This window comes from Poeciliopsis prolifica, unplaced genomic scaffold (assembly GCF_027474105.1).
Source record: "Poeciliopsis prolifica strain line A6 unplaced genomic scaffold, Auburn_PproV2 SCAFFOLD015, whole genome shotgun sequence".
NCBI classification, from domain to species: Eukaryota; Metazoa; Chordata; class Actinopteri; order Cyprinodontiformes; family Poeciliidae; genus Poeciliopsis; species Poeciliopsis prolifica.
In genome coordinates this window covers 6,871,926-6,886,112 of record NW_026562390.1, presented here as the reverse complement: position 1 = coordinate 6,886,112, position 14,187 = coordinate 6,871,926, and the positions used below count along the sequence as shown (strand labels likewise).

Below are 14,187 nucleotides of genomic sequence, written 5' to 3'. Positions count from 1 at the left end.
AGCAAGTACAGAGAATAAATATTTTTGATTTCATAAAATATGCTTACAATATTTTGCAAAAGAATTCATTCCTTTTTTTAAATAATTTTCTGACTGTCTGAAAAGTGACGTGTGCATTTGTATTCAGCCCCCTCTTAGTGTGATGCCCCTAAATAATGTGATGCTGTTGGTCCTGTGCCACCAACAGCCTTCAGACGTCACCTAATTAGTAAATGCATTTTAAAAAAACACCTGCTTGTAAACTGCCAGTATAAATGCAGCTGCTCTGTGACTCTCAGAGGTTTGTTAGAGAACACAAGTGAACAAACAGCATCTCTAAGATCGAGGAGCACAGCTGACAGACCAGGGAGAACGTTGCAAAGAGGTTTAAAGCATGGTTGGTAGAAAAAAAATAAAAGTCTTTCAAAGCTTGGAGCATCACTGTGTTAAATCATCTTTAAAAAGGAACCAGTATGGCACACGTACCAACAGCTGCTCTGTGACTCTCAGAGCAGCTGTTGAATTAAGAATTAAATTCTTAATTCTCTGTTAATCAGAGAAGCAGCCATGAGGTCCATCAGAAGTTTGTAACTTCTGGTTAAAAAAGAAACTCTTGCCCAAAATGCAAAAATATTGTGTGGGGTGGAACATTAACTGCACACCATCCTGAATACATAATCCCACATGAGAAACATGAGATGTGATATACATACACATAGTATAAAATGCTGTTATATATTGAATATTGTGGTTTTACCTTGTCAGCTGTTATAACAGGTCAAAGTCTTGTTATTGAATATGTATTGTACATATTCCACTTTTCCAATTTAGTTTTTTTTTTAATTTTATGTATATTTTTGTTTCTGCAACCCTTCTCTCAGGTAACGATACTTCAAGCTTGATGTTGCACTGAGCAGTCTGCGAACACCAGCGACGGACACCATAGGATTTGTAACAATGAAAAAAATGATGCTAAAATGTGATTTGTGTAAATTATTTAAACTACCATGTTTGTGTGTAGTTGCATCAAATGCATGTAACCTGATCTCTGAGGAGAGGAAGAGTCGATCATGGTGATGTATATGTGCTTGTGTACGTGTGTTTGTGTGGACTGAGTGTGCATTTACATCCATACATTATTGAGTAATTGCTTCCCGATGCTCTCCTCTTTTCCCTCGAATATTAATTACCGATTGATGAAACTTTGTTGGTCAGAGGGGTTTGACGTTGAAAGAGGAAATGGGGGTGGGGGGGTAAAGGTGGGGATCAAGCTGTTGGAATGGAGGGGAAACTTATTCAGTGTGTTGTGTGTGTGTGTGTGTGTGTGTGTGTGTGTGTGTGTGTGTGTGTGTGTGTGGTGTGTGTGTGTGTGTGTGTGTGTGTGTGTGTGTGTTGTGTGTGTGTGTGGTTTGTGGCTGTGTTGGGAGGCAGGATGGGGTTGATGGGTGACGGAGTAAAGCATTAACAGGGTTTAGTTTCAGGGAAAATCATCTTTCTTGGTTTAAATGATCAAATTTTAAAAGTGGCACCATAACAACTGACATTTATCCCCTTTTGAAGGAAAAATACGCTTAAGAAAGACTTTTTTGAGGAGATTTCTAGCTTAAGTTCAGCTGTAATACTCAGTATACAGTTTCTGGAGTTTTTTCAGTGGCCCCTTATTGCACACTTTAAGCTGAACCACAAAATGATAATCCAACACACCAACAACAGCTAAAGTGAAAATGTACTCAGATGCTTTCGTTTCTTTATATTGTTGTATTTATTTATTTATTTATTTTTCTTCTGCATAACTATTTAATTTTAGGGAAGCAAACAGACTTAAATGAAACTATATGGTTTTATTATCACAGAACGCAAAAAACCCAGAGCTGAATGGAAAAGAAGATGGCACCATCTAGTGGACGTCTGAAGTAAGGTAAGAAAAATAAATAAAAAAAAAAAATAAATAAATAATAATAATATATATAATGGGATTGCATAAACAAAAAGCTGTACATCAAAAGTTCAGAAAACCAGTAAAATGGTTGCCTTTTCACATTGACATTCAATTTTTTTAATTTATAATTTCTTGATTGTAAATATTTTCAAGATATCTTGAATACTCCTTTAAAAGAGCAAAAAATTCTACTGAAAGAAATTTGATCAGGTTATGATTAAAACAAGTTCATATTTATAATAGAAGACAGGTATATATATATATATGTATCTCTCTGCAAGCTTTAGTGCTGCGTTTGTATTGTCTAATGTGCATTCACATCAAGTGATAAGGTAATTTTTCCTCCTTTTTGTAATCAGAGGCCAGACAGTAACGAACAGTCATGAAATTATAGATTTTTATATTCTTTAGTGATGGCATCATTTCTCCATACTGAAACACTGGGGAACTCAAAAAGTGGATAAACACTTCTCAAATGATCAGGAGCATTGGTTGCAATCGAAACTCGCATTCAGTAGATCTGAGGTTTTTATGATGGGAAACAAAGTTTAAAAAATAGAGGAAGCCTTTCTTGCACAATCCAGAATTTTTAAGATTGCACAAAACTTTTGGTGCTTTACATTATTAAGATTTTCTTGACTGTGACAAAAATGAAACTATGCTATGATAGAATATGCAATATCACTGTAAACTACATGAGCCGTGTTGCTAGTAAAATGCTTGGGCACATAAGGAAAAATAATATTTTATATCATCTGCTGATTTTGTAAGTCTGTCATTTTATAGCAGGTTCATTTTAAAGCCGTGAGACTGAATGTTGACCAAAACTGTAGAAAAACAAACGGATCACAAATGTGTTTAGGGGGCCTGTGTCTCACTGTGTGCCAAACTTTCAGCGCAGTCATGATAGCATTGCACTTGTTTGATTCTATAGATTATGTCTAGTTCTATCTGCCTTTTGTTAGTGATCTCATTGTGATGTATACATGCAGATTTCCTCAAAAATACCAGTACTTGAAAGGGCCTAAAGTACCAACTGTAATGGGAGTTTCCAAATGATGCATTGCTTCCTGAACCCAGATTTCTTAATAAGAATGACACATATAGCAAATCCCACAGAGGTCTATCAATGAATTATGTTTTTTGTTTGTTTTTTTTTTACAAGGTTGCTGAGACAAAGTACAGCATATCGCTGTAAATTACCGCAGTTCCCATATTGGCTTCTGAAGTTTATGATTTGATAACAATCTGGTGATTCCTTTGTGAACGTCAGAGGAAATCGTGTTTCCACTTCACATGGAGCTGAGTAACAAGTCTTTCGAGGGAAGAAATCCGATTTAAAAAATTTAAAAAAAAGCCGGGGACACATAGTGAGGGGCATTACTTGTATTGCATGTGGTTGGATAAGGTATTCACCTATATATCCAGGCAGACAGAATAAAATCCAAACAGGGCACAAGGAGGAAGTGTTTTCCAACTGACGGGCTAAAAAGACAAACACAACAATAAAACTGACAGATTGTACAACCTATTGTCTTTCAAGCAACTGATCCAGTTTCTTTTTTGCCATAGACATGTTGACTTTCCAAATAGTGACATAAATAATTCTGTCGCAAAGGGGGTAAAGTTATGGGAAGAAACTTCCCTCTTGATGAGGAACAGGTTTGTCAAACCGCCAACCTCATCAACTGTCATTTTTCTCACAGAGGGGAAAATGACACAAAACTCTTGGGTTTTTGTTGAATTTGTATTCAGTATGAACTCAGAGAGCTCACAGCAACACATAACCCCCCTAATGTCTATCCAGTTTACTCAGGTTTGTCCAGATGAACTGCAACCCAGTTTCAGTCTGATCCAAGGGTAAATAAGATCATCTGACCTTAAACACTCGTAATTTCTAGTGTTCCAGGAACAGGAAATGTGTTTAAGTTGTGGTTTTAGCAATAAAGCCTAACGACAAATGTATAAAAAAGACCAAAGGTTGTGAATTTTTTTTTTGCAGATTCAGTATTTGCTGCCATGCATGAAGAATTTGTCACAATTTCCAAAACTCTGGAAGTTGAAGTGGAAGCTTTAAACTTTACAATGAGCTTTTACATATGGAACAAAAGACAAAACTTTAATAACCATTGCATTCTTTCATATTAGGTTTGACATCCAATCATGTTTGTCATTAACTTTCACTGCTCCTGCAGCTGTGCATTTTTATCTGATGCTTTAATAATTTCTTATGAAAATCCAAAAACATGTGCAAATTTATGTCACTGTTACATGTCAACCACAGGAAGTTCAAGTTCGCTATCTATGGTTGGTATTTCACTTCTCCATTTATGCTTCATGAAGAAAACAGCATGATATTTGCTGGTCACACCAGTTTAAGGTGTGTCCACACTTTAAAATACTAAAACTTAGATTCACCCATTTAGTGAATCTAAGAGTTAATGAAAGAAGCAATGCCCTCACTAGCATTTTTTAAAATACTCCACAACTCTAGTTTTAATATAAACTAGAGTAAATTTAATACATTTTATTAGGATTTTATGTAATGTGGGGGGGAAGTGGTTATGCAAAAGTTTTACTCATAAAAACTTGAAGCGTCTCCACAAAAGAGTGGCAAGAAGAAAACAACTGTAGAAAGAAGGCCAACTTTTTGGCCTAAATGCAAAATGGTAAATGAGATGGGAGAATAACATGACACATGTCCCTGAACACATCATTGCAATGGTGAAACATGGTGATGGCAGTATCATGCAGAGGGGATACTTGTCTTTAGCAGGGAAAGGAAAGATGTAGATGATGACAGGTCAATCCTAAAAGAACAGGCTGCAAAAGACCTGAGGCTTTAGTGGAAGACATAAGAGCTTGAGCTAAAAAAAAAAAAAACGGTCAAAACTTTCAGCTTTAATATGTGCAAAGCTGGTAGCAATGTAGCACAAAACACTTGCAGCTGCAGTCGTACTTAAAGGAGACTGCAGACTTTAGTAGATGAATACAATACATAATTTTCAGGTTTGAGCCAGTAAATCACCTAAAGTCCCAATAAAACATTGAACTATGTGATTGAAATGTGACAAAATATGTAACAGCAGAAGAGGAACGAACTTTTTTACAGCAATGAAAACCAGACGTTTCTTGGCCAATACCCTGAATGTAATCATATTTTCCTGAAAAGTTAATGGACTTTTTTCTGAGATGATGAATAAGATCTATTTTAAACTAAATATTACTGTAACAAGTCATGCCTCTTGCCAGTAAAGTCATGGCACTTCCTCATCTTCAGTTAATATTAGAGAAGCTGTTGCTGCTTCGCTTGCAATCCAGCAACTGATCTAAATCAAGAGCTTTCTTTTTCTCATGCTCAAAGAACCGAAACCTACACAAAGTCTCAAAGTATGCTTGAGTTATCAATTTTTCTTGAAAATGAAAGCGTCTGAGACCAATATTGCATGTCTTCATTATTGCACAAAGCAACAGAGCTCAAATTTCCCCTGGAAGCATTTCGAGAAATGTTAAGAAGCCGTCTCTTGAAATAAATCAACGTGTGAAATGTAATCTCTTTAATTAAGTAGACAACAAAGACCAGTTATAAAAAATACAAAAATCTTTATTTATTGCACATACATTTTAAAATGTGTTTGAGCTTTAAAAAACTATACATAGTATCATTTCATAAAAAAAGTAACATGTTTTTCGTTCATCAACTCTGTGTCCTCAGTACTTTGCAGGTCATACTTGACATGTCAGTGCACTGCTTGTCTTCAGATCTTGCTCAAGAACAGGACAGTCACATACAAAGATCCTCTTTCACTTAGATCCTCTTTCACTTAGAAACCTCCTCAAAGTCTCATGAAAAAGTGGCTCCCTTCTTTATCCAGTCGCAGCATAGTTTTGTTGGACTGGGTCAGAACAGTCCTAACCTTCTCCGCTGATATCTTTTTACCAAGAAAGAGCCGCATTCTTGCTTCCTGGAACAAGTCCCCTTCCAGGTGCTGCAGTTGACATACATAAGAAGATCCAAAAAAGCCGGCATCAAGGAAATTAGAAGCAGCATTAGTCCAAGATGAGAGCAGGACGGTTGTTTTCCCACTTCCAGAAAGTCTCTCCCTCAGGTAACAAGACTTCACTGGCATGCAGAGTAGATCCTGGAGTCGGACTGACATCCCTTCCCTGAAAATAAAAAGAAGTTCTATAACTCTGAACTATGTAACATTGCCAGCTGAAGGCATCAAACTCTTAGTTTCATAACACTAATATAAATACTGCCAGTTTTTAAAAAAAATGTCCTAACAGTGAGCCATGTGGGACACCTCAGATTTCTCAAAAGCAACACATGTTGCAAGGGAAAACATATGTTGTTTCTGTGGTTACATGCTTTGAAGTTCTGGGACTGTGTGAGTAAAATATAAATAAAATCTATTTCTGGACAGTTTAATTTACTAATAAATGGGGGTTTTAATTGGGTGTGGGTCATTTCATTCGTTCTCCATGTGGGTCAAGTAGCTAACATGGGGATCAGAAAAAGAAATGAATGGATAAAAGAGGTAATACAACTTTTTTTATGTACATTAATATTAAATTAGGTTGAAATTTGAGCATCTGCATAATTTGCAAAAATACCTAACAGAAAAAATATTGGTTTGAGTTAACAAGTATGAAATTGTTTGTCTATGGGTAAGAAATTAGTGCAGTTGCGTAGCTACAATGTCTGTGTTGAAAGAATCAGTTGACCTTGGAATCACTTTAGTTTCACGCAGTCGAGTTGTTGGACTTTCGGTAAATGAGATTAAAAAGGAAGAGGAGTGTGCTATTTTTTCAGAGGGATTGGAAAACTGTCTCTGACTCACTTGTTTTGCAGCCTGTAAGGCAGAGAAACTACCACAGAGGAGTCTCGTTTTTTTTTTGTAGTGAGATAGAATTCAGAGAAACGAACTTTCAGATGCGATCTCTGATTTTCCTCTGTGGGACGTGCAGCAAAAACAAACTCGTTGAAAGAGAATGTCAAGAGAAACAATGTTCTTCTTTTACTTGCTTCTTGAACATATAATTTTATATTATTGTGTCTAAAATGGGTGAATTTGCCTAGTAACTTACTTATGTAGTTTCTTTTATTTTATGCATTTAGTGCAGTATTTCAACTTCATTCCTTTTTTTAGATAGTTTTCTATTCTAAAGGCTTTTACTGGAACCTAAAAGCAGTGATGATAGTAGAGGACCATATCACTGTGGACAACAAGAGACAGATATCAAACAATACAACAGTATCGTAACTCGGAGTCACGTCTTACCTTCAGTAATAACTATTTCCTCAACTTCGTTTCCTTTGTCTTTCTGTAGGCCTGAGGGGAAATGAACATTATCAGGAAAACAGGGGATTTATTTAACCGCTCAGCTAATCAGTTCCAGAATTAATAATTACCAACTAATTTAATCATTACTAGTGTAAACATATGAGGCCTAATATATTAATGACTTGACTTCAATGGACTTTTTTGTAGCTGTTAAATGGTGCTTTCAAAGATAGTAAAGTTGTTGTTCGGTGCAGAACAAAGAAGCTGTTCAGGCTTACAGGCAGCTGCAGACATGGACTCCTCATCACCAGCCAGGCAGTTATGGGTCCTGGGAGTTCTGGTACCTATAAAACAAGGGGACCTTTGAGTTAATGTGTTGATATACAATGTTAATGATAATGTTAGATAAATAGTGGATGGTGTGTCTGCCTCTAAAAGCATAACACAGCACATTTACATATGAAATTAAATTAATGAAATTAATGCTTTACAGAACGCTTTCAATTAATTTCTCTTACAAAAAATTTGGGATTTGAAGTTTAGGAAAAAAATTCAGCACTTTCCAAACCAATTTATGCTAACCTTAGAAAAGATGATTAATTGAACTTTTGTTGCATTATAATAATCTCACAATGAAAACTTAGGAAAAAATCCAAACATTAAGTAACTAATAAAATTATTGGTTTCCACACTTATTCTGAATATTAACAATTTAATTAAATGTAGCTGAATAATTTTTTACTGTAACCATTTCCTTTGTAATGTGGATCAGAGTATTTAGGAACTATAACATGACCTCCTTTTACTTTGAGGTACAAATATGTGACAAAGGGGCCAATTTCTCTTAGCTACTAAGCAAAGAGGGAAACACAAGTACTTGTACTTATGTTGAGCAAAAATTAAGAAATGGCTGCAAGAAAAAAGCCTTTGTGTCTTCAAAAAATAATTATTTTTTCATTTTGAATTTTATTTCTTCCAACTCAAAGGAAAAAAAGTAAAAGTTTGGATTCTTCTACTATTTCTGTTTGTGCGTGTATTCAACTGTAAATTTTTTTTATTATTTTAAGAATTTTTACACTTTTATAGTGACGGCAACAAATGTGGAAGATGGTGAATGATGATGTTAAGGCGTTAGTTAGTACAAGAGCATTATGACTTCATTTTTCTTTCCGTCTCTTATTTACATAGTTAACTCTCAGTCTTTGTGTGAAAACAATATTCTTGTAAGCATCCCTCAGAATGCTGACATTTCCTGAATACAGTCACCCAGATATTTCTATATCCGTGACTCAAATAGGATTTCTTGTCAAATTAGCCCGTTCATTTATCTGAGTGTATGCGTAATAAGTTTACAAGTGAACAGGGTGTTGGTTTGGATCAAAAGGCGAACAAGCGCAGGGCCAAAAAAGCACCTACGCATCCACAAATAGCTGTGAATTTCCCTTTTAGCAAAACCAAGCTGGGTGATTCCAGGCACATTGATGAAGTCCTTCAACTTCAACAAAAAAAAGCAAAGTCATGCTCACGTGACTAGCATAAACAGAAAATGTCACATGCTGATGAAATTCCACTAAATTAAAATGACAAAAGGTTCGGAACTAAAATCGTCAAAGATTTTGAGAAAGACTTTCTCTTTCAAATGGAAATTGCATTGTCATTGCCATACTTTTAAAACAAACAAAAACAAAAATGTGATTTATATTTCTAAGTGAAATAATGTTTTATTGTTGTTGATTTTACCACAAAGCCTTCTTTTTTGAAATCTCTTTAGCAGCAGAACTAAAGTCAGATGACAGGAACAGGAAGAACATAAAAAAAATGCTGTGAACTGCACCGACAGTAACGTCAGAGTAATGTCAGACTGTTTGAGCTTTTAGGTCAGACACTAAAAACACGATAGAGACACTCCAGAATTTTCTAGCAATGCAGCAAGGTACAAAGCCAAATGAAGAATCAAAGTGAAAGTCAGACTCCAGTGATGCTTCCCTTTCCCACTCGTCTGTTATGCATCACTTCTAGACCTATGTTTCTATCACTTTTTGTTTTACTTTCTTTGACAACTTATCTATGTTTGTAAAGTCATTTAAAATTTCCAAATGTGGAAAATTCTTAGCTATTTTTTCAGATTTGGCTTGTTGCACACGCTGACGCTTCCTTTAAAAAGAGTAGATGTTACTCAACAGGACAATATTCAGATTTTCTCAAATACTTCATTCAGTAAGTGTATAGTAATCTGAAACTTAAAAGTGGTCAGACTCAGTGTCAACAAATGCCTTTCCTAAAAGACTTGGGTTGGTATCAAGGACTAAAAACCTTAACTGGGACATCCCGGACTTTATCTTTCATTACAAATTTAAAACAATTTTTGGACAGTGTAACGTTGCCAAAAATCCTAATACATGACATGAAGTTTTGGTTCTTTGTTTAGTAGAATAAGCATGCAGTTACCTTTTTGGCGTCTGTAAATGATCACTCCAAGAACAATGGCAGTCAGTATTAATCCTACACACAAAACAACGATGAGGATGTCATTTTCTCCTTGATGGAGTGGTATATCATCTGTATTAAGAGAGAAAATATAGAGAAACCTCTTTAATATTGTACATAAAATTAATCTCAGACAAACATTTTGTGTATGTCCACAGATGTCTTTTTTTTTAACCACTTTGGAAAGAACCAAATTTACCAAAGACAAATTGCAGCAGACTTCCCTATAATGGGCAAAAGCAAAACTAATAGTCGCTGTGAAGGAGAAATAGTTTTTGCCTTATGCTACAGTATTTGTGCTGAGCATCAAAATATCTTTCCAAATTACTTTTGCTGTTTTTGTTGGTGGTTTTCATCGTTTCCTAAAGAATACTGGATCCTCTCTACTTTAAGCTGATTAAGTTCTGTCTCTTAAAGACTAAAATTAACCTCCGATCTTTCAGAATATACTTTCCAGTGAAACTACAAAGTAGACCACACAGCCAAAGAAAAAACTAAAAAACAAATCTTTACCATGCAAAGAGTTTTTTTTCTCAGCAGCCCTACATGTTAAATTGTTTCAAAACACCTACAGTTGCAGTTAAAAGAAGGCGTAATTCTTGCATCTCTTTGCCACTGTAGGCAGGTGAAAAGATAACTTTGCTTTCATATCGACTTGAGGGAGCCTGAAAGTTCATTTAAGACGTGAATAAAGTATGAACAAAACAGGAAGCTGAAATAGCAGCTTCTCAGGAGGATATCCTGAGAAAATATCATTTCTTGCTGCCAGAGTCAGTAAATTTTCTACGACATTTAAACTTTGAATTGATTCCTTTGTCATTTAGTACCTTTCTGAAACAAGCTCTTTGAGCACTATATCAAAGAAAAACCTCCACTAATGTTAAGAATTTACCTGGAATGTGAAATGTTGCAGACGAATGGTCTTTTGTAAAGTTACATGTGTAGTTTGTTTTCTCTGAAGAGCTGACTTCAATCTGACTGATGACTTTGATGAGACCGCCTGGCGTTGTCGTCGCTGTGGTGTTGGAACTGTAACTCTGCAGACGCCCATCCTGCCACACAACAGGAGACTGAGGGTATCCCTCAGACTGGCAGGTTAACACCACTTTATCCCCCTCTGCTGTCCTCTCGATCTGCTTTGAGACCGAATGATATGGTGCTGGAAAAGAATAAAAAATCAAGATTAGCAACATTTTATTAGATAAATAATGAAAATAGGAATTCAAATGCTGTGTTTTGGTTCAGAGATAATGTTTTGGCTTAAATTAAAGTCCATTTATGTTTTGGAGGCACTTGATCTAAGTGGATGTCAAACTTTGCACATTTTTGTTTGTTAAAATAAAAGTCTCTGCATGCCTACTTTTGCACTTTTTTTGTCTCAAAAGATCAAACAAAATCCCAATAAAGTCTAAGAATGCTTTAGGTGTATGAAATCCTCTGCAAGAAACTGCATCTGAAAAGGTCTCAAGATTTTTCTCTATCAAACTGAACAGTGATGGGTTTAGTTTCATTTTCAAAATGAGTTTTACTTTTAACTGCCCAGAAATGACCATGTGCAACAGTCATTGAGCAAGACCATTCCTGAAACAAAAGTTCTGGGAAAATGAGCAAAAAATGCACACTGTAACGGATCCAGAGTGATCTCACCTCCAACTGACAAAGCTATAGTTTTATAATCGGTCCCTTCTGCCGTTTGAACCAAACACTGATACGTCCCAGAGTCAGTGATCCTGAGATCTGATATCTGTGAAGTGAGATGGAAGGACAAAAAAAGATTATGCACCATAAGACAAACTACTTCAAATGAACTTGAATCATAACTGCATTTCTACTTCTGTCTCTAAGCATTTAATGAAATACAACAAAACAAGATCACAAAATTGTGTGGCATATTTTTAATGCACATATTGCCCTAACAAGATTAATAAAGGACAAACTTCAATGTCAGTTATTCTTGGCAGCATAAAATATGTTGGCAAGTTCAAACATGTCTCATGAAGAAGTTACACAAATGTCTCATCAGTCATCTGACAATTGTTATGTAAACTCTGGTTAACGAAAACTGATTCGGTACCAGAAACATTTTATTTTTATTTTTATACAGAGAAAAGCTTCCTGTGGCCAGAAACACCAGTGTGTTTGTATTGTTCATATGAAGTAAATACATAAAAAGAAAAGAAATACCTGTATCTTTGCCCAGCTATTTTTCAGTTCATCAGTGAGAATCTTCACACGACCCTTGAACTTTGAAGATGCAGAGCTCTCAAAGTTGTCCACTAGCCGTATCACTTCCTGATCTGGACTGCCGTCCAAGCGGTGCCAGATAACCTTGAGGTCATTTTGAGGATTTGCTGGCTTGGAAGAAAACCTGCAGCCCATCACAACATTTCCTCCATACTCGGAACTATATGAAGTGTGCTCTGCCTCCACTGTAAACAAGGCTGCAAGACAATAATGTGTAGTAGATGTTTTAGGATAAACTTGCACAAATTACAAAGCATACACACATTAAACCTCAGGCTCATTTAAGCAACAAACTTGCTTTGCAGATTTAAGTTAGCTTGCATGTCAAATTGAAAAAGAAAGCTTTCCTCATGTTTCAAAGTATATAGTTACAACCCACCTGCAAGAGATGGCTGCAGGGACACTTGCAGAACGACAAGAGCTACAACAATGACCAAGTCCATTGAAATCTGAAAAGGAATAAAAGTGTAAACAAAATATTTAAAACTTTTGGTCACAGATGATCACAAGTCACTTTGCAGACCCAAGTCAGCTAAAAATGTTGCAGTGCATGACACCGAGATGATCAACAACACATGATGCTAAGTCATACTTTTTTTTTTTATCACCGACCTAAGTATGACTAAGTTCTTACTGTTACAAATAAACCTCGTGTCTGGCTATTTCTTTTAGATAACATCAGGAAACCACAAAAAATGCAAAAGTGTGTGTTCAGCTGTGTTCATCATATTTCTTTGGCAGAATGAGTCATAACTAAGAACTCCATGGCAAAATCAAAATATTTTCACACAGTGAGCTGTCATGTCTTTTTTTTTGCCATGAATCTGTTTTACGAAATATTTTACAAAATAGTAATAATGAAAATGATGTTTTTAGTGCTTACCCCCTATGACTTCCACAAATGACTTAACAACATATGCTGAAATTGGCTTTGGGTCTCAGCTAACTTTCTGACTTACCAAATAAGGACCAGACTATCAGACAGTTAACGCAGATTTTTTTTTAAAAGCACAGCTGGTAAAAGTTGGAACCTGCATTACATTAGCAAGTAGTATCATTGCTTTTTATTATTATTATTTTATTGAAAACTCAAAATGCTGTAAGAGTAAAATCAAGTTGCGATGTAAATTTAAATTCTCTACTTGTCCAGACTTATCAAGACAGCATGAAAACTTAAATAAATTATGATGGAGTGATTTACAAACACATGCCATGCTTGCAGTTTCCATTAAAAGAGATTTGAAAAGAAAAAAAAAGTGTTTGTAGTACTAACAAAACAAATAACTTTTTTTTAACATGGGGCAAAACATTCATATTAAATTAACCCTGCAGTTAACCTATTAAAATAGAAGGTTTCAAAAGAAACTTTCTAAAATATAGCTTTAAACATTCCCCTGGCATTAGTTCAGCATGACTAGATGAATAATAAAAATAGGTACCTGCAACTATTAACTATTAATCATGACTAAGTAAAGCAAAAATTTGAAAGCTACAAACTAAAAGTGCTGTCCTACCTGCAGATTGATACACTCAGCCATTTGTGTTTTCATGTGCTGCTTCCTTCTTCTTTCACGTCTAAATGATACTGTCTTTTATTCGAGCGCTTTTATTAAGAGAAGGATCTTCCCCTGACGTAACGAACCCGAACCACGTGGTTACTAAACTCAGTCACAAGAATAAAGCTGAGGATCATCAGCGACTTCACAGAAACTATCATCATTATTTACTATGTGTTCTCTGTGTTTTGTTGTTGTTGTTTTTTTAAAGGTAAAACCAAGTAAACGCTGTAAAGAAGTATTTAAACTTGTTTCTTTTTTAAAACATACAGACATAAAGACCAAATGAGACCTTTTACTGCGGAGGACCTACCATAGACAACGAGTAGAGGAAGCTCAGTTTGCAGCTTGAACTGGCAGCAGTCACTAAATCAGTTAAAATGCGACGTCTGTAGTTTAGAACAGCAGCGTAAAATAAAATAAAAAGCGTCCAGGAGCCGCGAAGGCGTGAAGAAATGAATCCCAGATGACTCGGTGTGCGTTTTATACTCTGTCTGTTTTTTCCCCATGTTGTCGTGTGATGTCTCGGGATTGTCCAGGTTAAGTCAGTCACTATTACTGTAAAAGGCACAGCGCGTTTTTTTTTTTTTTTTTTTGTTTTTGTTTTGTTCTGATTTAACAAGACCTTCATCATAATTTCTCACCAACATGAGCGACCAGGAACTTCTTTAATACACTAAAGTAACAATAAAAA

At 35.6% G+C, this 14,187-nt stretch overlaps 1 protein-coding gene across 3 annotated transcripts; it reads right to left on the bottom strand.

Annotated features, from left to right (window-relative positions):
• Nucleotides 1–5,501: 5,501 nt before the first annotated feature.
• LOC129366505 (programmed cell death 1 ligand 1-like) lies at nucleotides 5,502–13,932 on the bottom strand. 3 transcript variants are annotated; one of them, XM_055040407.1, is made up of 9 exons: nucleotides 13,807–13,932; nucleotides 12,317–12,386; nucleotides 11,878–12,134; nucleotides 11,341–11,437; nucleotides 10,586–10,852; nucleotides 9,655–9,765; nucleotides 7,485–7,550; nucleotides 7,204–7,254; nucleotides 5,502–6,085 (listed from the first exon to the last, which is right to left on the bottom strand). In XM_055040407.1, the coding sequence occupies exons 1-9, from the start codon at nucleotides 13,807–13,809 to the stop codon at nucleotides 6,039–6,041; spliced, it is 969 nt and encodes a 322-aa protein (XP_054896382.1). In that variant the 5' UTR covers nucleotides 13,810–13,932; the 3' UTR covers nucleotides 5,502–6,038. The 3 variants fall into 3 exon arrangements, with proteins under 3 accessions (XP_054896382.1, XP_054896381.1, XP_054896383.1); XM_055040406.1 differs by lacking the exon at nucleotides 13,807–13,932 and adding an exon at nucleotides 13,452–13,499; XM_055040408.1 differs by lacking the exon at nucleotides 13,807–13,932 and adding an exon at nucleotides 13,452–13,499 and having other exon boundaries at nucleotides 9,655–9,708.
• Nucleotides 13,933–14,187: the final 255 nt, after the last annotated feature.